Raw genomic sequence first — 23,948 nt, 5'->3', positions numbered from 1 at the left:
CTATGGCAGCATTTCCTTATGTCATATGAATAAAGGATACTGACAATTTTGATAAGTTTAAAAACTGTGTTCAGCTCATAAAAAAAGAGAAAAGGTTAAAAGGCTGATCACATCATTGGTACTGTTTTGCCTTAATTCCCCAACGAGGCACAGTCGTGCATGTTTAGTAACATGGTACTAGAACGTCTGGCTGCTGTAGTTTCACCTATCCGTTTCAGTGATGATATTGACATGAAACCCTAATGGCTCGCTAACATATTTTATTCTCCTTCTAGATAATAAATTGAATGGTGGTGTTTCTAGGGGAACCCACAACCTAAAAAAAGGCATATACATTCAGATTCCTGGGTTACTGCTAGAATAATAATGACCAATAATTACACAAAACAAAGGAATAATTCAGTGCATACCCAGTGAATGCCAAAACCACCTATCTAAAGCATAAATATTGGGGATTCTGTCACACTATATGGCTATATATTGGTTAGCCAGCCACTATGTCAAAGTACCCCAAGTTCGGCGAGTCCTATCTAATTTTACATGGCTATATTGCTTACCAGGCAGCTGAATCAGTGGGACTGCACTGGATTTTTCTCAACTAGAATTTAAAATCCTTCTCCTGACACCATTCATGAGGCACCTCCATGGCAGGAGGGGTGTTCAACCCTAAGGTTTGGTCAGAACGTCAAATATGCACACAAAAAATAAAAATGCAAAAATTTTGCATGTCTATATCCCATCCCACCCTGCTATAGCATCCCTCGATCCACACCATATGTAATGCTGTAATCGTGTGTATCACATACAGATGCAGATACAAGTAGTAAATTGCACTCATATACAAAGATTACAGGGTAAAAAGGTTAGCCCTTTTTGTATGTATAGTATATTATCTCCAATGTATAACATGTATACTGGCCTCTTCAGTGTTTTAATGCTTTGACTGTCTGCTCTAAAAGGTTCAGGTTACCAATATTAATACTATTCCAAGATCAAAAGATCCAAAGACTACTAATATATTATTTTAATAATGAAGCCAAACAAAAAAGTGAGCCCCCTCCAAACCCAAAAAGTATTTTTTTTTTAAATGGACCACAGCAATAACATAACCCTCTAAACAACATCTGTAGTGGATCTGGACCAAAGAGTGCACTTGGATCTACACATGTATGTCTATATGTCTGTTTATTCCTTTAACAGTGGGTTTCATTTGTGATAATATTGTATTAAGTTTGGTTTAATAAAACATAACTTTGTTATTGTTTATTGTCAACTGCAGGTTGGCTCGCAGGGATTACATTATAAAGCGGTTAAGCTGTCTCTGGTGTATTATTATTATTATATACATTTGTGTTGAGATAGATTTCACAAACGTGAAGGAAGAGAGTGATCACCTTCTAAAAATTCAATCACAGGGTTAAACATGCAAATTTCTACCCATTAGTTCTGTTGATGAAAGGCTCGGCTGCTACAGTCAGATGGTAAACCCGCATGTTAATTGGCAGAAATGTTGTTACCAGCACACCAAAGGCTAAGCATTATTACAGCTAATGGCAAGAAACAAACACTTACAAAATATTTCAGCCTAGTTTAAAAGGCTCATTTCGGAGATCAGTACAGTTTCCAAACTATCATAATTACTGTATTTTACTGTAATAGCAAGAAAGGCAGCGCTTGGCACTCAGCTGCAGCGGACATCAACTTTCATCATGCTGCCCCAACACGGCTTAGCATGTCTTGTTGGCTGAATATATTTCATTAACATGCAAAGACTGCATCATCCCTGCTGTATATACAACAAACAGGGGCAATTCTTGTTTATGTTGGGAATTTGTATAGAATTTGTAAGAAGAATGTTGTATTTGTTCTTTTTATATTATTATTTACGGGAAGAAGAGATATGGTTCATAATATAATGTCGTTCATTTGCAATTCTGTATCATACTTGTAATGTATGCATTAGTCTGGAAATAATGTATTCTGTCCTTTCAAGAACTCCATCCAACATCCATTAGCTGCTGTGGTTCTCGGTTTGCCACGTGCGGTGAACAAATAACATATATAGAAGCACATAAAAAAGAAACTAGTTCAGTGGTTTAAACATTTTCATTAAAACTGTATCACATAAGGGAAAAGAGGGGGTGGATTTAGGGGAAACACACCCTGACCTGCTCAGGATTAAACATTTTGGGCCACTAACTGAAACTTTCTCTGTTTTTAGCTTGCAATTCCACATGTATCCACTGGGCTGCCTAGGGTTACAAAAACGTAAGGCAGCATTTAAATCCTGACTCGATCTCTTCAGTACTCCTTTCTGGCTTTTCCTTTGCTGGCTTTCAATGCATATAATTCTCTTAATGTGTTTTAGACAGGACTGGATATTGCATATTGAGTGTGTTGTTGACAGATATGTCCTGGACTGCTTTATCACCTGGCCACTTGGCTGGTATTTTGAACTATATAGCACACAATGTCTCTGGAGCTGTCAAATCAGCAAGACCATTCCATTGGTTGTTATGGTGGTAATACATTTCAAACTTTGCGCCAGAATAACTTATATATATTCCACTGATTGTATAGAAGGAATTAATTATGTCTTTGTTGGTCAAGGCTTGGGAACTGCAGGCCCATTTTCTGGCTATGACTCTGGTGGTATTCAACCATAATCTATTTAGCAGAGTTGATGGAGCAGCCGTCTGTACCGTCTGATGAAGTTCAATATTACATACACTAAAGGTAAAGAGCTTCAGCCCGGAAAAAAAGGATGTACCTACCTGTGGACTCCGCTATTGCACATTATAACATGGCACGCTCCAAGACGGTTGCAGAGTTCTGAAGCCACTGAAAGCAGTCCAACTCCGGAGGCACCGCACGCAGTGTTGGCGCAGGCCGCTGTGCGCTTAGAATGAATAAATGAATCCAGTAACCGATACAGTTCATCCAAAGCATTGAGTGGCCTCATCAGCTACAAGGAATATAAAACAAAGATATTCATGCAAAGCTGTTCATTGGTCTAGATTAGAATAAAACTATTAAGAAGCACATGGATCTCAGCATCTTCAAGGCAGTAGTACTATCTGTGATAAAGAGCGGGGTGCCGTTCGAAAAACGCGTTCAGATTTTCGGTCTCCTGTGCACATAGGTGCAGTGAGGTGTGAACTATGCTTTTTAATATGGAAGTTAAATAAAGTGGGAAGTTTTTTCATTGAAGTGCTGGATCGACCCCTTTTTTTTTCTTAGTAGTACTAAAATACCTGCAGCCTAGCTTTCTTCTGCTACAAAGCCACTATAGACAGTGAAACATTGATATCAACCCCATATAATCACCTTTTTTTCTTATTTGTTGCTTCTGCATTTCTGTTTAAGTCAATCTAATATTAGTTGGGGTTCAACAGTTTATCTAGAATGCCAAATGGTTTTCAAATGTTTCCGTGTAGTGAGAGATGCACTAAAATAAGTGACACTCGTTAGCTTATGCCTTAACCTAAGACCTTTTACACATCTCCCATCATCATCATCCTCCCACAGGTGCTAAATAAACATCCTGACACTAGCATGGAAGAGTCATTAAAGTGCACCTTTCAATAATTATTTCAGGGACCAAACTTGAATAACCCATAAGATTAGACGATTTTTATGAATCTTTAATTATTCTTTAAAATCCACGTTGTATTGAATGCAAAATGTACCTTATCAATGAATGCAGCTTTAGATGTTGTATTTGGGGGAAGGTTTGACTTATCCAAGTAAATGGCCCTAGAGAAGAAAGAAATAACAATCAATCTAATGCAGGAATCATGGCAGTTCATTGAGGCAGAAGGAACATAATATAAGAATCGACTCCGGTCAAGTAAGAACAATGGAACCAGCTAGAATGAAAATCTATAGCAATGAAATATCCATATCATAAATGATAAACTAAAGGAATGGCAGTGACTATTTATACATGTATACATGTATTGATAATAGAGACCACAATATTATAGAATTATAATTATAATATAGATTATTATAGAAAATCGTCTTTTTTCAATGACTGTAAAATTGAATATGATTTAAATTCATAGAACAGTGTGTCTTCTACAGGCACACCGATACTACTTGTTGCATGTGCATAATACATCATAATGCTTGTTTGATTTGTAACCAACGGTTCTGCTGTTTCCTTGTCCATTTCATTCTTTCTAGCCATCATCATGCTGCTCCAGTATCTTTGAAACGGAGTTCCACATAACCTCATTTCATCCTTCTAGCTGTCATCATCTTCACCTATCATAGCAACTATATCCACATATCTGACAAACCTTGCCCTTCTCCTGTACACTACTCCCTCATAATCGTGAGCGTTGCCACCTCATCTTTATCAGTTTGTGAGTAGTGTTTTTTGCATACATTATTACTTTTGTGTCCCAGCACTTATCCTAAACTGTTTAAAGGTGCTGTACCACTCAAACAAAATATTAACTGCACTGTTATTTTATTCTATGATCTTACCATATTTTTCATATTACCCATAACATATCATTTACATTCTTGGTAGAAGTGCATGGTAAAACATTACAAATTTAGAAAACAATCTAACCATCTTAAGATACAATTATCTAGTGAAGGCGAAGGCTGTATTGCTCATTAGTTCATTAAGTAGTAATTCAGATAAAGCAAACAGAATGTTGGCTTGTAGATGTATTAATATCAGAGAGAAATAGCAATGTCTCTCTGGATTAACAGGAGTTCCTTCTATCCAGAGACCCATAACTAAAGAGCGGAATGCCCCTTTAGCATGGGAAACAGGGTCCAGAATACATTTGCCAGAAATACATGAAAACTATTTTAATTAGATAAAATTTCAAATTCAACAAAACAAACATATATGGCATTTTTCAGAGACTTATGTCCTGGTTTGAAGTTATAAATCAAACAATGTACAGAAGTTGTAGAGTGAATTACTGGAAAATCACTGGAAAGCCAAGCAGATGTGGGAAAGAGGGCTGAAAAGCAGCATTGGCAGGTATAACATAGCTTTTATTTTTTATTATAGAATGTCCCTATACAATCAAGTATTCACACTTCCCATAGCTGCCCCCATGTTCCCACCTTGTTGGCTCTGGTGAGAAGAAAGCCTTTATTTTCTGCTATGAAATGTCCCTATAGCCCCTAGTACCCATACAAGTGGCGCTGCCCTAATACCCTCTTCGGATCTCCACGGATCGGCCAAGGGCGCTGTAAAATCAACGGAGGACATTAACTGTAGGTCCCACTAGCTAGTGACACAGAGTGCCACAGGATGGCTATTCAGGTACGGCAGACAGGTGTCCATGCCCCGCCCACTTTCACACCCAACTCCACCCCTCCCTAACTCTGGCCACACCTTTAACACGGATGCCCCAATTTGGACAATTGAAATGTTGGGGGATATGAAGTATAGCCCAGATCACTTGAAGCTAAAGAATCTCATTAAACCAGAGCATTACATGTGGAACCCATGAGACACTTAGTGGGTGGGCAAGGCACAATGGTAAATGTAAAAATGAAACTGCCACCAATTCTCTCCTATAAGTAAAAAGACCATACATTACATGACCCAAAACCCACACACTGCTAATTGGAATTAGGACAAAGGTTCCTCAATGCTACCTGCATTTTCAGTATCACTTTTAACAGTTTCTCTGTAACCAAAGACAACATAGGTCGTCACTATAAAACCCCCCAACTTTATTTTAATTAAGCGCTGGGCCTGTTGGTGATCTTGTTTGAAAGCATTTTGTATTTTCTACTTTTTCACTTATCATACTGTTCTCTTGGTAAAACCTGATAAATCACATGATCATAACATTTTAAACATTAAAAATTGAACACATAATCTTAGAATGCATACAGAAGACTGATAAAACAATGCTGTCAGGTGTTGGAAGCATTCTCGGATTCCTTTTCTTTCCTAGACATGAAATATAGCCTTTACGCTATAACCAATTATATGTTTAATATTTTAGAACATGACAAACTGTAGACATCTTATAAATTTCTAAAGCACTTCACTTAATTACTAAAAGCAGGTTTGGCTACTTAATCAAATTGTGTGCGAATATCCTAATGGGAATGTTGGCTGCAGGCCACTATTGACCAATATCCGGCTCAGTAAATGAAGGAAGTCTTGGTGGTTTCCAGAATAGCAGAGCAACAACTCTTCATAAATAACACTGGCATCCTCTGCTAAGTTTAATGTAACATCTTATCATGCAGAAAGAGTGAGAAGGAATGACTTCTGTTTTCTCTCCAGTGTGTCATTTAATGAGCACCTTCATATCTGCAGAGAAAGCATATCAAAGCATCTTAATCATGAAAAACCAAGGTCAAGTGGTGGGGTCCTGTCACTATTGTGGAGCCTTCTATGTATCTTAACATTTGCAGAGCAGCTTATGTCAAACTGTGTTAGTGATTAATATGCCCCTCTTAGCTCTATCGTTGTTTTAAGCATTGACATTAACATGGTTCTGTGTCTTCCCTTGGCTTGGCCCAGGGCTACTTAATGGCCTCCACCCTCACTCTGACTCGGCACAGCCTCCATTGTTTAAAAAGGCCATTTGGGGAGATCCGAAATCTCCTTCATAACCGGCCCATTAAGCAGTGATACACCAGGGGGGGACCTGATGCCCAAAAAGGGTTTTGCCCCCCCACCGATTTTAAAGCAAGGGGGGCCAAATTCCTTGGATCTGTTTCTTTTGGTTTCCATTCCATCTGAGTGCTAGAATGTGATGTCACATATTGGGCACTTCATATGGGTGAAAGCCTATGAAGGCGAGACGAAGGCCTCGGTACTGCAAATGGACAGGTTACAAGGCAGATATCCGACCTTCCCAACCAGACCATAAAGCCGTGTCACACTGCAGAACCTAATCACCCAACAGCGTAAAGCGGCAGAGTGCCTGCTGGTTTTATGGTCTAATGTACTAATTTGATTTCAAAATTCATGGTTCGCTTGAGTACAAAATTTGTAGATTTGACACAAATATTTATGTAGGTAGAGAGCTATCCTGTATCCAGAAATGAAATACATGTTTCAATTAATACACCAACACCCATGACATCAATGTAACATTATATTTAATTTATTTTCCAATGCACCAGCAGCTCATTTGCAAATGAGTGCTTCCTTAGCTGGACACATAGGTTATTTTATACATTTGTTTAAATAATGTACATACCTTAAGCTTAAATAAACATATTCCACAAAAACCCACCATGGAACAATATTTGTCTACAACAGAATGAGACATTACACATGCTTAAGGATTTAAATGATTTTATGAATGTTGTAAAATAAAAGTTTTTGGGTGTCTGAACTAAACCAAAACAAACACAAATTTAGTGGCTTTAATTAATTTGTGGTAATACAGATATTTTATTTAGTTTATTGTATAATATTGGGTGCCAAAACTGGCCATTTTATCGAATTAACAGCTCAGCAGAAAATGAATTCTTCCAGAGACATACTGACCCTGTAAATGCTGCTTCAGCCAGATTTGTGACACCAATTAAGTTGATACATGCTATAAACATGTGTGCCAAACTTATTAAAACTGCATATATTAATTTTTTTGGGTTGGCCCAAGAAAGGCAATTATATTGACACAAAGAGCAGCTCTCTTTCCCTTTTTAGCTTGCAGCATTTGTTGAGAAAGTGTGATCAGGTTTAGAGGAGTAAGCAATGCTTTACTCTATAATGAGGATATTAGCTTAAAGGTGCGTTATGTTGGTCAGGACACTAGTTACAGTTTAATGGATTTGCCCATCAAAGCTCTATCAGCTTACTATAATGTATAAATCATTCCGTTAAAAATGGTCATGCAATTGATGGTCATGAGGGACAGTGTGTTCCTCCTAAATGTTCAATTTAGTCCTTTAAGGTTAATAGTTAAATATTTGATTAAAAGGGATTCACCCCTTTTCCCATATCTTACCGTTTATATTTTGGTGCACTAAATATTAACTGTTATTAAATGATGCTTAAGTATACAAAATAAGCAAGATATATGTGTTACCTTTAAAGGGACAGTTTACAGTCCAATACATCTACTTTAATATGCATTTCTTAACCTGTGCATTAAAAAGGACTTAACTTGCTTCACTTTTAGCAGCTTGAATCAGGAAAGTGCTCACATTGGAGCTCTCACCCTAACCAGCGCTGGAGGTGAGTATACTGAGAGTGCAGGACATACACTCACTAGCCACATTAGGCAGACCTGTTCAATTGCTTGTTAACACAAATATCTAATCATCCAATCACATGGCAGCAACTCAATGCATTTAGGCATGTAGACGTGCTGAAGTTCAAACTGAGCTGGTCTGAGTATTTCAGAAACTGCTGATCTACAGGGATTTTCACGCACAACCATTTCTAGGGTCTACAGAGAATGATCCGAAAAAGGGAAAAAATCCAGTTGAGTGGACGAAAGTGCCTTGTTGATGTCAGAGGTCAGAGGAATGGACAGACTGGTTCGAGATGACAGAAAGGCAACAGTAACTCAAATAACCACTCGTTACAACAAAGGTATACAGAAGATGTGCTACAGCAGCAGAAGACCACACAGGGTTCTACTCCTGTCAGCCAAGAACTGGAAAATGAGGCTACAATTCACACAGGCTCACCAAAACTGGACAATGAAAGACTTGGAAGAACGTTGCCTGGCCTGAAAAGTCTTGATTCAGATGGCAGGGTAGGATTTTGGTGTAAACAACATGAAAGCATGAATCCATCTTGCCTTGTATCAATGGTTCAGGCTTGTGGTGGTGGTGTAATGGTTCAGAGATCAGAGATCTCCATTGTAATCGTCCCATATACACTTTGGAGGACTGTCCCTAGCCATAGTGGCCTTAGTTTGCACCATACCTTTTCGAATATAAGGTCATTTCCCGGCATTCAACATACAGGATAGCGGACGCAGAGGTAAGTGGTGGGAGATGGCTGTCCGGCCAAGATCCGTCAGTGCAATAATAACTTGTATAAACCTTGCAACGAACTCTGGTGTCCTTATACATACATTTTCCTTATGCCTGTATGAGACCTGCCTCGAATAAGAAGGGATTGCATACTTTTAAAATAGCAAAATGCATTTTTGTTCGGAAATTTCTTCTGCTGTAAAAGTGCTTTGCTAAATGTCTGCAATGGGTTTTGCAATATATGTTTTAATTAACAAAGGAACCTCAGCAATCATCATGTTCGTGCTGTTTTATTTCTTAAATCATGAAAACGGTGATAGCTGGCGAGGGAATTTAAGCATGGATTGGATAGGTATACGGCTATCCTCAATATAAGTCCAAGGACCAAATGAGGTTTGACGTTTTAACAGCAGGCTAGATGGAACTAATGGTTCTTATCTGAAGTCAAATTATATGTTTTCAATACCCTATGTTTCTTTTTGTAAAGCAATGCCTACAATGATAAGGGGCTCTAACTTCATATATTAGTGCATTTATCAGTAACATCAACAGGTTTGGAGAAAAGAACAGGTGCCATGGGATGCAATCCATGTTAGTACAGATGATTCATGTTTTATGAACTTAATAATGATGAAAAGTATTGGATGTTACAGCTGTTATTAGTATTATATGCACATGGGAGATTGTGAAAAAAGTACATGCTAAATGAATTCTTATTTTCAATGCAAAACTATGCCAATAGACAATAACTTACAATTAAAGCCTGCAGAAGAAAGGTTTGGTCTAATCACCATTTTTATTAGCTAACTGGACACATTTATTAACAAACCATGAAGTCATTTTTAGAATGAAAAAGATTTTTAAGTGAAATCAGATGCTTATATTCTTATATTTCAATGGCTAAATTTGAATTATTAAATAACAGGGACTGATTGAATTTTTGTTTAAAATTTGGCGTGCCAGTGATTTTGTGTGCTATGGTACCTGAAAATCGAACTGTGTATATGTATATGGTACCTTCCTTCCAAACACCTTAATGTCCCTGGAAGAAGAAATCATATTAAAGTACTCTGTAAACACTTTAATATGCATTCTTTAAAATGATTAAAACAACTTGCCGTATGTGGTCACTTCGTCTGTGGTCCTTGTTAGACCCACTTTGCAACTGGGGCTGGAAGTGATTTCAGGGACCACAGGAGGATACATCTGGGTGATCTCTGGGAGTTACTACAGCTCTCTTGGTGAACCCGTTACAGTGGTGGATCCTCCTTGCAAATGCCCCAGTGGAGTACCAGACGGTATACCAGCAGGAAGCTAAAGAAGGTTCCAGCACTACAGGACGTGTTGGTGCGCAGCAGAGTCGTGAGCTACCTGAATGCCTGGATGGAGGGTCTCAGAGTGGACCAGGGTGTCCGGGGAATAGTCCTCCCATCCTACAAGGAATGGTACGTGCTACAACTAGATTGGCGAATGCCGTACCTGGGAGAGCAGCCCCAAGAGGACTTAGTGGCTGAGTTGGAGAAGTTGCTTCCAGTAGCGTACCTAGCGGGGGCCGGGGGGGGCGGTCCGCACCGGGTGCCGCTCATCAGGGGGGGCCAACTTGCCGGCACCCGGCACCACTCCAGAGACGGACACCAATGTCCGCCGCTGGAGGAGCAGGCTCGTAAGAGAGCGGTATCGGAGGTCTTTAGCAGACCTCCGGCTCCCTTGAGTGATTTTAAGCCGGGTTCAGCCGATATCGCTCCCTTGCGATCCGCGCGGCAACAGCTGCTGTGCGCCGGGATTTGTTGTCAGATCCCGGCACACAACACTGAAGCCGCGCCCACTGCCGTCCGTGCCCTCTGACCCGGAAGAAGACAGAAGAACTGAAGAAGAGGAGCGAAGAGGAGGAAAAGAAGCTGTAAGGAGAAAAGAGGAAAGGTAGGAAAGCATTCAGTGAGTGAGAGTTGATTGGTATATATATGGATTGGTATGTGTGGATTGGTATATGTGTGGATTGGTGTATGTGTGTGGATTAGTATGTGTGTGGATTGGTATATGTGTGGATTGGTATATGTGTGGATTGGTGTATGTGTGTGGATTGGTGTATGTGTGTGGATTGGTATATGTGTGGATTGGTATGTGTGGATTAGTATATGTCTGGATTGGTATGTGTGTGGATTGGTATGCGTGTGGGTTGGTATGTGTGGATTGGTATATGTGTGGGTTGGTATATGTGTGGATTGGTATGTGTGGATTGGTATGTGTGTGGATTGGTATATGTGTGGATTGGTATGTGTGTGGATTGGTATATGTGCAGATTGGTAAGTGTGTGAGAGTGATGGGTGTTATGCTGTACCATTTCCAATGTATTTTTCATTATATAATTATGCTCTAGTACATCATAACTCCCATCACTCTATACTGTTCCATGCAGTGGCAGAGCTGGGAGACAGAGGCCTTGCACCCCCACCGCAGGACTCCTGAAAGGTAAGTGAACTTCAAAGTGGGAGAGGGTAGATAGTTAGGAGGGGGTAGATTGGGAGAAGGGAGTGAGACGAGGGGAGAGGGGGTAGATAGGGAGAAGGGAGTGAGAAGGGGTAGGTAGGACAAAAGGGAGTGAGAAGGGGTAGATAGGGCAATCATACTCCTATCATGCCAAGTCTGCGAGTACATCCTGGAATCTGGGTATGCCTGGGCATGATAGAAATGTGATTGCTGTTAATCATATATATATATATATATATATATATATATATATATATATATATATATATATATATATATATATATATATATATATTAATATTGTTATTTAATTGTTTTGTCCTATTTTGTTGTGTTACTTACTTGAAATAAAAGTGTTAGATTTTTTTTATGGTGTGGGGGGGTCATATTCGGTTTCGGCCAGGTAAATGCTGCATTTTCGGTTTCAGTCCAGAATTCGTTTCGGTGCATCCCTACTACTAATGAAGTGGTAGGCCTACACCACATCAATGTTTGGCTTAGTATATAGTGATAGGAGTTATGCTGCACTATTGTCAATGTCTGGCTCAATGTATAGTGATAGGGATTACGCTGTACCACCGTCAATGTGTGCCTCAGTATATAGCGATAGGTGTTATGTTGTACCACCGTCATTGTCTGCCTCAGTATATAGTGGTAGGTGTTATGCTGTACAACCGTCAATGTCTGCCTCAGTATATAGTGATAGGTGTTATGCTGTACCACCGTCAATTTCTGCCTCAGTATATAGTGATAAGTGTTATGCTGTACCACCGTCAATGTCTGCCTCAGTATATAATGATAACAGTAAGTGTTATGCTGTACCACCTTCAGTGTCTGCGCCGGTATATAACGGTAGAAGCTATGCAGTTTTAAAATGTGTGGGGGGGGGGGTGCCACATACAGGATCCGCCCCAGGTGCCAAATACTCTAGGTTCGCCCCTGGTTGCTTCCACTTGAAATTACTGTGGATACCGGGCCCTGTATTGGCAAGCTGCACAATGGTGTCCTGAAGGATGACTACCTGCCAGAGGGCAATGACTTCTGCGGCCCGGGATTGACAATGGAAAGCCTACAGGAGGACAGAGAATTTGGGAGCCCATGGAAGTATCAGTGCAAGGAGATCCGGGAGTTCAGGGAAGGGATTCTCGCAGATGTGCCCTGTTACCTGCCTGTGGGCTGATTTGGATTATTTGGTGTTCCAAGAATGGATTCTGGAGCAGGCCTACCCAGAACTCTTTGACCGTGCTCAGCAGCATGCCCCAGAGGAGGTGGATGCTGTAATGTGCCAGCACCAGGACTCTGCCCGCTCCCTTCCCTCACCCCAGACACTTTGCCCCATTCCCCTCAATATGGCCCAGATACTGACCAAGATGCCTGCTGGCATCGAGGCAGAGAGCTGCTGGCCTCATCCCTTCCCATTGTTCCCAAGCCTGACCACAGCAACCAAGGAGGGTCCGGTCACGAAGCCCCAGAGTTGGTGGTGCCCCTGGATTTTACAAATGCAGCTGAAGGGATGCCATCAGGGCAGAGTGCCGCTGGCCTCTGCCTGCTCCCTTCTGTGACCCCAATAATGTTGCCTAGAGGGGGTGATTTCTATGGATCCTGTAACCCCAGCAGAAGTGTTGGCAATGGGAGAGAGGCAGGTCGACATCTCTCCCCAGTAGATGGAGTATACAGGAGGGGGTGCATGTGGCTTCCCTCCCCTCGCAGTGGACTACGGCCGCCACTTGCGGTCCCCAGAGGTGCCAGCCAGTCAGCCCAGAACCCCATATGAAAGAGACCCCAGCCTCTCGGTCTTCTCCCCAGCGGCTTTGAGGACTCCAGTGAGAGGGCACATTTAACCCTTCTTCCCAGCAGCCTTTACGTTATTTGGGGGAAGCAAAGTGCGGCTGGGTGAGCACTGCTTTTTTTGTTGAAAAATTGTTTTGGGGAGTACCAATTTGTGGCTGGCAGTGGTGGTCCAGATCTACAGGCCGACTTTGGAGTCAAACCGAAAAAGGAGCTATGTGACCAGGGCCGGCCCTGCTATGGAGCAGAGTGGGGAAATTGCCTCAGGCGGCACTTTGCAGTGACGCACTGCGGCAGAGCAGGGAGACTCTCGCCTCAGGAACAAGGGGGGGGGTAGGGTATATAATAGAGAGGGGGGTAGATTGTGAGAAGGAAGGGAGGGAGAGGGGGGTAGATATATTGAAAAGGATAAAGAGTGAGAATACATAAATTAGTGTGTGGATGAATTGTCTGAATGAGGGAGTATGAATTAATGTGTGGATGAATTGTCTGAATGAGGAAGAGTATGAATTAATGTGCGGATGAATTGTCTGAATGAGGGAGATAATTAATGAATTTGTGAGAATGCATTAATGAATATGTGTAAATGATTTGTGTGAGTGAGAGAATAAACGATTATGTGAATGAAAGTGTGAATTAGTGAGCGACTGTAAAAGTGTATCATAGATGGATTTGTGGAAGATGGCACAGGCAGGGTGTTTCTGTGACAAAGATGGCACAGGCCGGGCTGTTTGGGGACAAAGTTGACTTATGCTGGGCTGTTTGGGGACAAAGATGGCAGGTCCTATGTGTGTTATCTGGGTGCTTGTCGGGTTCTATGTGGGCAGGGCTGGCTTTTTGGTGTGCAACCTGTGATCTGTGCCTCTAATTTAGGGGGTTTTACCTTTATTGCTGAGTTTTTATGCAAATTCAAATTGATCTATACCTGATATAGCATTTCACACTTCGCCCCAGGCAGCACAATGTCTTGGGCCGGCCCTGTATGTGACGGAGTGTGTGATGGAACTGTCCGTCACTGGGGCCCCTGGAGAGGACTGAAAGCAAGCCTGCTACCCACAGATAATGGACACTGTTGTCCTCACCTGGGACCTGAACTCCCCAGTCTTCAAGTGCACTGCAGTTCTGGTACAACTCTCTTGGTGAACCCGTTACAGGGGGATTCTGCAGAGTTTCCCCAATGCATTTACAAAGGGATACCATGTAAATTTAAAGAGACCACTCAGCTTGCATATGCATTAAAGTGTCCCCTTGAGATATGTCATGGTGTAACACCACAATTTTCTTACAGCTTTGATTTTCATTTATGATTCTTAAGCCATAACAGCTTAGGGGTGTGCTGTGGGTCTACTGGTAAGAGTTAAGAACTTATTTTAGGAGAACAGATGGGCCAGTCATAAAGCAGTCTTTGAGCTGATAACGAATGCCTTTGAGACATGGATTTTATACCAGTATACCCTGCAATCTGCTACATACACCTGAATTACAAGCCTTATTTTTATTTACCAGTTAGCAATGCCGAAACACCTCTGATTAGCAGAAAAGCATGAGCTGATATAAACTGACAGCTGAGCTTTTGAAGATGAGTAAAGATAATTGAGGAACATACCTTAGTTTCTGATTATATTGTTTAACTTTTTCAAGTGAAGCAGCATTAATCTGGGCTTGAAATTCTTCTATAGAAACATTGTCCTTGTAATAATAGCCATCCATGCTCTCCAAGGCTGAAACGAGAAAAATACATTTGTACTTGCTTTTGAAAAGCCGAACATTCTCATGCTATTGTGATTTAATAGTCTCGCTGTGATACAGAGAAACACCGGTGAGCAACCATGAAATACAAGTACTTTTAAAAATAGGCATAGCAAGAAAATCTATCACCTGGCAGCTCCATATTAGTGACAGACATCCTAAATCTGGAATGATATTTCACCTCCAATATAAACAGCTGTCACTTCCATTTACTGTCTAAAGATCCCTGTTACATTAAAATAAATCAGTGGTAACAATACAGCCATTTGAAATAATACTTTAGTACACTATACAAAATGTTATGGTGTTTATATATATATACACACACAAACTATGGGAGTAGCTGTCTTTCATTTCACATTCTTTGTATGGTTATACCTACTCATTGGGTTATTTTTGCCATTAAATTATAGATTTTCTGGAGTAAAATTAAATATCTCAATTGCATTGATTAACACAAATTAGCTAAAGTGGGCTTTAATAAAGGATCTTAGTTAGGCTAAAAGCTGTGATGGTGATAGGGTCCCTTTAAATGAACGCCTTTGAAACTTAATACTCATATATTCAAATGTTGATCTTAATTCTAATTAGATTACAAATCACAGGCAATACATGATAAAATTGGAAAGTTCATATTCCAAACAATAAGTCACATAATGTTTTGTAAAACCATAATATCACAAGACTGCCTAGAAGTGGAGTAGCAAGGGCGAGTGAAGGAGGGAAATCTCATTTAGATAAAAGATCATTTCGCATGGCAACAGTCTCCATCTATTACTTGCCTGTGCCAGACATACTTCATCAAAAATAACAGAATTAACATCAAAAATTTGAGGAATATATGTAATTAACTAATTAGAGAAGATGAATGTACAGTATGTGTTATTTTATGTATAAATATTTCATTTTGCAACAATTTAATAACCTTCGTGTTGCCGCTGAACACGAGGATGGAGTAGAATCATAAGAAATGTCACACGTGCATTATTTTCTAAGATGATTATGAAATGCTAGCTTCCTTCTCACTAATACCTTCTTATAACATTATGATAGGAATGGGAAATGCAGCGCCAATCTCGTATTTATGAAACAGATTAAAGAAAGGTAGTCTTCTAGTGATTTCTTTTGCAAAACATGTTTGTGAAACATACTCAAAAGTTTGCCAAGTCAGTTCTATGCAAACCTCAAAAACATAATTAAATTTAAAAAAGCATATAACTTCTTTGTTAATACCCTCACTAAAATCAATTGGTGCATAGTCTGCACATGTGCAATTGGGAGGTTTCTAGACACCACCTGAAACGGCAGGTGACTAGTGGTGATTACGCAATGTGGGCACAGGTAGCGATAAATGCAGTTGGCTGTTCACATCTCTTGCAAGCAAGGGGGGCAGGCTAAAATTGACATACATGATCATATGCTAACGATGGCTATATTGTCCTTTTAAAAAAAAAGGCTAATAAAGCTCTAAAGCTCAGTTGCTGGTACCTTACACTCAAGTACAGTTTCATAGGTCTTCCAGTAGCATAAGTTTAGTTGAGCCTTTTTTTAATTTAGTGGGGGTTTTTTTAAATGTTTACCAAAAGCAATTTGAGGGCTTTTTGCCCTTTTCTTTTCTTAAAATCTTTGGTTTGATAACTCGCTCAACTAATTTCTGATGATTTATTACTTGGATGATTCTTTGCTGTTTTTTTTATCTTTTTGGTAGTTGCTCTATAATATTATCTATTATTATAAGTGCTAAACAAGACATGTTGAGCCAAGCTGATACTATTATTTTAAGACAAAACATGTCCAATCTACCTTCGCAAAATGAGTTTTCTTTCATACATTTCCCCTAATCATGAAATTCAATTTTCACCACAAAAGCCAACTTTATATATTTTCTTGTTTTGTGTTTTTCTTTCCAGACTAGACAAAAATTGATAAATATTTTAGTGGTTTACATAGGCAGAATACATTGAAATGTATCCAGTTTATGAGCGTGTCCTTAAATAAAAACAGAAAATAAATAAGCAGTTCACCTTGCGAAAATAGGACAGGGTGAATTTTAAAGCCTCCTCCGTTCTTCAGCCTTTGAGGAAGGTGTTCAAAATGATAACTATCAACACAGAAATAAATTTTCAAAGCTTGTCGGCTTCCTTCTGCTTGATATGTTATGGGGACATCTAAGAAGACAAATAAATAGAAAGTTATAGTAGCAACAGATTTTACTTTTTAGTTCTCTTTTTATTGTGCACAAGTGATATAAAAATGACAAACGTGCATTTTAATCATAAGGAAGAGAAAATAAAAATTGACTCCAAGGTGAAATATATCATGGATAGGATTATGGAGGATGTAGTTTGATCAGGGCTCCAGGATGTAGTTTCATTACCTCTGGAGGTCTAGTTTTGTGTCGCTCTAACCCATTAAATTCCCATGGGTTTAATAAGTGTCAGAAGGTTCTCTTAGATGTTCTAAATCTAAATGTATGGGGCGTAAACAATAAAAAAAAAAAAAGACAATAGATTGACCTCTGGAGAATCTTAAACCCATTATATCTCTAGAATCTACAGGGAAACCTGGATCATCACCAGGCCAAGAGATTTGCTTAACTATTAAAAGTAGTTTGTTTAGAGCTTAGTTAATGTGAGTTTATGCCACAATGACCCAGAAGCGTGAGAAACATAAAACATGTAACATTTGGAAAATAGTAATAACGATGTGTCACATAAACCTTTTTAATGTTTGCTCATTCAATAAATACAATGATAGAATGAATACAATGTTTGTAGGCATTTCGTTCTGGCACTTACTTGGAACTAGCGGACCTTGCTCTGACTGTCTAAAATAAAACATGACCTTTTCCAAGTCATGCAGGGCAACAAGCGAGTCCTCCAACATGGCTTGTTCATCTACCTAAAAAAAATATTAAGGAAACCATAGATTAAATCAGAATAACCCAAAGTCATAAGGGTTTAGCAGCTAGGATTCAGCATTTGCAGGTAGGACTCATTAGCCTGCAGGGTATAAAGCACAGCACCTGGAAACATTTTGTGTTGAGATTTGGGGGAGAGAAATAAAGTGGTCAGCATTAAATCCTCAGGCACTGGGGGAAAGTACTGTTTCACAACTGCAATATGCCGTGTTTGATTAATATGTGTTGTGAAAAACTTGGCCACCCTGCCACAGCATATTTTATGCATGTCAGTATGCAATACTGATACAGGATTTTCTTTTAATATATATGATATCTGATGTTCTGTCTCCCTTTACGATTGTGTGATATGATGACAGCCCCACACTAACACCTTATCTGATGACAAACAAGCAGAACGATCCGCTGTCTTGATTAAGAATAATGAAAGCAAGATAAACAATAACAACTAAAGGATAACAATTATTCACGTACACTTTTAGGATTGGGTGCCATTTAGGTACCTTCATCTATGGTCTTGTGTCCCGTATTGGAGATCTAGTCTCCAAAAGTCTAATAAGTCTAATAAATTAGAGTTAGATCAATACGGAGATCATTGCAGAAGTGTTTTTTATGTATTATTCCAAAATTAATGGAATTTAAAGGCATTATTTAAATCAATATTTTTTTTAGATATACATTGAATGTCTCATTAAATTCCCTCACTATACTGACTACCAATGGGTTGCATGGTGGTTGGTGATGTCAACACATTAACGTTAAACTATCACCTCCTCTCCAAGAATAAATTAAGGGAAGTAAGGCAAATCAATGTTAATTGTTTTTATAAATGGATACAGAAATGCGCAAGTGTGAACTTGTTTCAAAGATGGAGAAATTGCGAGAAGATGTGAAAATAAATACGGATTTTAATTTAAAGAAATATTGAGTCTAAACTTTTATGCCTAATGGAGAAAAAATAATAACATTATTTTTTACTCTAGACTTTAAACAAAGAGAAATAATAAAAGCAGCCGCTACTATCATTAAAAATGCAAATCCTAAACTTCTATGTTTACACTGATTTTCAACACTCAGGGGCACTCAATGCTTCTGCATTTTTTAAGTCATTTTAAATATTCCTTGGCTCTATCTGAATGTAGGAGTCTTTTTTTCTTTTTTTTTTAAGCTATTAATGAATACAGTACATTTCAGTTAAGTGACATAACATCCACTTAGTGTGTATCTGCCCTGGTCAAAGCAAGAGTGATTATGCAATCCTGCAAACATAATGAAACATTGGAAGTTAAGTGCAAAGAAAGATGAAGAATTATCCCAAACCTGAAAGGACTATTTGAAAAAATAGATTATACAATAAATGAGACTGTGTTTAACATTCTCCCGGTGTAAGGGAACACAGTCCAGACCCCTTCAATAATATAACAGAAGAGAATATGGAGTTACTAAAGGAAGGTGAAAGAACGTTCAATAATATATCTCTTCCTGGAAACACCTGAATTATACTTCTATATCAAACTATAGAAATAGTTTCACAGGATGGATTTGAATTAATAATTAAAAAATTACAACAAATTATATAACTCTGGAAATGATGGTTTTGGCTGGGAAACGGTTAGACACGGTCTGAAAACTAAGCAGAGTATTCTGTGAAATAACATTATGTCAATGCTTTATCTTTCCAAACATAATAATTGCTTACATGCTGTAGCAATTAATCAACTACTAAGAGAGATTGTACCACTTATATTAGTTATATTATCACTCTTTAATCTAAAATTACACAAAAAAAGGTTGGGATAAAACTTATCTGGCACTGTACAGTCGGCCAACAATTCAAGGTCTGTCTGCTTTACTCTGCCCACAAAAATGTACAACCTTTGTGAAATATGTTAGCGATAATGTGATAATTACAATAATCTATTGTAAGGGATAGTCTAACTCCCGGAGACCCCAACTATAGAAAAATGCATATTAAAGCACTCTGCGAGTACCCTAACCATCCAAAAGTACTTTAATATGCATTCTTCTAAAATGAAAACATTATAATAAAAGCCCTCCTTGGGAGCGTTTAGCATAAAAATCGGACATCTATCATATGCATTAAAGTGCATTATAATGGCTGGAGTGTCCATTTAATCCTCTTTTGTGTTAAGTAAACATAACTGTAAATGCTGTAAATAAATGTATTCCATCTAAAAAAAAGGCCTCTTAGGTCCAAAAAGCTAATGTAACTTTCCATATTTTTCTGTGTTGGCCCAATAAAAAGTATCAACTAAAGACTCCTACATCTGTAAGTGATTTCTTTTTGTTTGCACTTGTTTATTCTAGACTATGCTGAATTAATATATAAACATAGAAAGAGAAACGATTAATTATTAATATGTATTCAAGCTATTCTCAAGCAGGATATGTGAAAACTATTTCTTTGCTATTACAGAATACATCATTCTTTTTTATAGGAGAATTTACTTACCAGATTGGGTGACAGGAGGGACTGGAAGTGGAAAAGGACTCCAGCGCTCGATATCTGTTCTAGCCACTTTCTGCTGGCCTCCCGGGTCTCCATTTCAAACTCTCTGTTGCTGTCAAACACCTTGTTTAAAGCAGCCAGCAGTTGTTCAGAGAAGGCACAGACGGTGGCCACTAGACTCTGACTAAAAACCATATCTCGTCTTAGCTGTATTTCACTGTCTACAATGCAGGAGTAAAAAAAAATAAAGATTAGCTAAACATATATAATATCCGTTACAGTCAATTTCCATAAATATATTATTTCTGTTGGCACAATACAATCTAACACTTGCCCAGCTACTATGTATTAATCTTATAATTATCTATGGTCATCTACGGTCTTGTGTCCCGTATTGGAGATCTAGTCTCCAAAAGTCTAATAAGTCTAATAAATTAGAGTTAGACCAATACGGAGATCTTTGCAGAAGTGTTTTTTTATGTATTATTCCGAAATTAATGGAAATAAAAGGCATTATTTAAATCAATATATAACACTTGCCCAGCTACTATGTATTAATCTTATAATTATGGTGACCTAAACACTATCATAAACAAATGTATTTTTAAGGCAAATCAATTAACACTAAAATAGATTAAGGTGATCTAGACATGGTAGTAGAGAACATTAATAACCCTTTAGAGTGTTAGGAAGATTGCTTATATAACTATGGTGTGCATTCATTAACCTAGGAGACTGCAGGAGAGTTGAACATTACCCAAGATGACTTGACTATCTATTATAAATGGATTAGACGCAGTGAAGAAGAGCTGGTCCGGTGTAATCCATAAGTAAAACAGTTAAACACATTAAGAAATCTTCCCAGATAAACATTATGCAGTTCCTATCAACCCCCGAGAGACGCTCCCTGGGGTTTGCCACTCATAAAGCATAGTGTAACCAGGGAGTCGAAATGTTCATCACAAAATTCTGGGTCAGTGAATACATCCCTCGCCTTGAATGGTTATAAGGAAAATATTGTTTCTCTGACATTGTTGTGTTCATTGGGATATGAGGATACCCAGGAGCTGTCTGAGTCAGATACTATTTGTCATATGTGTTTAGGATGATATTTCAAAATGTCTCTACTTATGTTTTAAATATTATTAATTATTATAATATTTCTCTACATGCAGTATTTAAAAAAAAAAAAATGACTGGGTCAACTTTAATATCTCTATATGTGTTTTGACATCTTTATAACTGTTGGAGAATTCTACCTAGCAGTAGGGTTGCTGGTTGTTTTCACACGATTCACTGGTGATCTTATAACCACGCGATCGTATTACTGATACAAGCAGAGATTTATTGACGGGAGATGGAGGAGATACAGAGTCAGACTATGAATCCATACACCATGGGAAAGTTAATTCCGCGAATGCAGCAGTAAAGGGCACGGTATATTGTGTAGTTTCGTATCTATATTACATTTTTCATTTTGTCAGAAATTACATTTATAAAAAAAAGCAACCGCGTGGGTATATGTACTAACAGAAGTTTTCATAAACGATGATGGTTAAAAAGACAATATAGGAGACCTAGATCAATTAAAATAACAAAAACAAAATTACTATTCCAAAACTAACACTAGCGCAGAAAATGATTGATTTTTGCATTGATTTAAAATGTATACAGAAAGGGTTTCTATTTTATACTATGTGTATTTCTAATTGCTTTCTTGCTATTGGATAGATAGCTGCATGTTGGATATAAATAGTAAATACACACTCAATCCAGTAACAGTTTATTAGCTAAATATTTGGGTGGACTGAATTACAAAATGTATTTTTCTAAGGTAACTTCACAATAAAAGAAGCTGTTCTGCTGGTTAAATGGAAAAGTGTGATGTTTTTAAAAAGACACAACAAATGATGTATGTATTTGCTTACTATTTTGTCATAGATGCTTATAATAGTTTGTTGTCATAAACACTTATAATACATAAGAGCCCATCCACATAGATTACAATGAGTTAACATGTTTAATTTCTTTATAGCCCATGAATTATTGGCTGCAGTAATATTAAAACTATTATTTATCTTGAAATCAAGCAAAAATAAAAACACCATGTGCATATTTGGATAAAAATATTAATTTCATAATAATGAAAACACTGGTTTACATATTATATAATATGTTAAATATATATAAAATTATAGTTTTGTGTGTGCACACAAAAAGGAGTGGTAAATTTGAAAACAACATGTAACCGTCCAAAAGGGAAAATATGTTAGTTCTTGTTTAAAATATTACCTGTATACTCAAGTAATGCCAACAGTATCCGAGTTTTCACTTCTAAAAATAAAAAAAAATACTTAAAATAACAATTTGGTCATAAAACCAACATATAAACATTTCATTTATTGTAAATTATATTTTATTAATTGGTGTTTAAGCCATAAATTATCCTTAAAATGTAGATGATTGATTGTCAAACATTAGCTTTTTGCATTTTTGCAACAAATTGCTCTGGTTATCCAACGACAAAAAATATATAAATACATTACCAACGAAGGTAAATGTGTTTAATAATTTCTTCCCAAATTAAAAATATATACCGTATTGGCTCGGATATAGGCTGCCCCCGTATATAGGCCGCACCCTAAAAGTTTGGTGCTTTTTTAAAGAAAAATTTTTTTCTTTAAAAAAGCACCAAAAAAACATGCTGCCACTCTGTCTCCCCCCCCCCGAGATATGCTGCCACTCTGTCTCCCCCCCCCCGAGATATGCTGCCACTCTGTCTCCCCCCCCGAGATATGCTGCCACTGTCCTCCCCCCCCGAGGTATATGCTGCCACTGTCCTCCCCCCCGAGATATGCTGCCACTGTCCCCCCCGAGATATACTGCCACTGTCCTCCCCCCCGAGATATGCTGCCACTGTCCTCCTCCCCCCCGAGATATGCTGCCACTGTCCTCCTCCCCCCTCGAGATATGCTGCCACTGTCCTCCTCCCCCCCCGAGATATGCTGCCACTCTGCCCCCCCCCCCGACTTACCATAGGAGACTCCCGGGTGTCTTGCGGGGCCGGCGGTGGACATCTACGCAATACGCGTACACAACTTGTAGTTGTATACGTGTATTGCGTAGATGTCCCCCGCCGGCCCCGCAAGACACCCGGGAGTCTTCTCTGGTAAGTCTTGGGGGCAGACGTAAAACGCATCGTGCGGACGGTCCACGGCTGCGGTGATGCGGGTAAACAACCTAAGCAGCCGGTGACCATCCGAACGATGCGCTTAGACAACCTCCCGTACCGGCACCCCCCCCCGTGGAAAGTGCTGGCAGGGGAGGCTGTCTGAGCGTATCGGGGAGTAGGATGCAGGTCCCCTGCACCGCTGCGGGGGATCTGTATCCTAACCCTGCCCGGGCATCGGGCGCTAGACCCCGAATATAGGCCGCACCCCCACTTTAAAGACTTAAAGTGGGGGGAAAAAGTGCGGCCTATATTCGAGCCAATACGGTATATCAAATATATACTACCGTATATATATATATATATATATATATATTGTGTATATAGTACATATACTACATTATATTTTTTGTAAAAAACTAATACAA

General features: G+C 38.8%; 1 protein-coding gene across 1 annotated transcript in view; it reads right to left on the bottom strand.

Annotated features, from left to right (window-relative positions):
- LOC149305460 (phosphatidylinositol 3,4,5-trisphosphate-dependent Rac exchanger 2 protein-like) overlaps positions 1–23,948 on the bottom strand; it is a 139,561-nt gene that overhangs the window by 13,900 nt on the left and 101,713 nt on the right. Inside the window, exons 31-37 of the mRNA XM_089477522.1 lie at positions 22,644–22,685; positions 20,355–20,572; positions 17,760–17,862; positions 16,986–17,129; positions 14,819–14,933; positions 3,690–3,756; positions 2,775–2,965 (exon numbers count right to left, since the gene is read on the bottom strand). Coding sequence (XP_089333648.1) covers positions 2,775–2,965; positions 3,690–3,756; positions 14,819–14,933; positions 16,986–17,129; positions 17,760–17,862; positions 20,355–20,572; positions 22,644–22,685 — 880 coding nt within the window. The remainder of the gene's footprint in view (positions 1–2,774; positions 2,966–3,689; positions 3,757–14,818; positions 14,934–16,985; positions 17,130–17,759; positions 17,863–20,354; positions 20,573–22,643; positions 22,686–23,948) is intronic.

The sequence above is a fragment of the Sceloporus occidentalis genome, unplaced genomic scaffold, assembly GCF_023333645.1.
Source record: "Sceloporus occidentalis isolate IW3139 unplaced genomic scaffold, rSceOcc1.0.p SCAF_11, whole genome shotgun sequence".
NCBI classification, from domain to species: Eukaryota; Metazoa; Chordata; class Lepidosauria; order Squamata; family Phrynosomatidae; genus Sceloporus; species Sceloporus occidentalis.
Note: the sequence above shows the minus strand (reverse complement) of the source record. Positions and strands in the feature narration are given on the sequence as shown.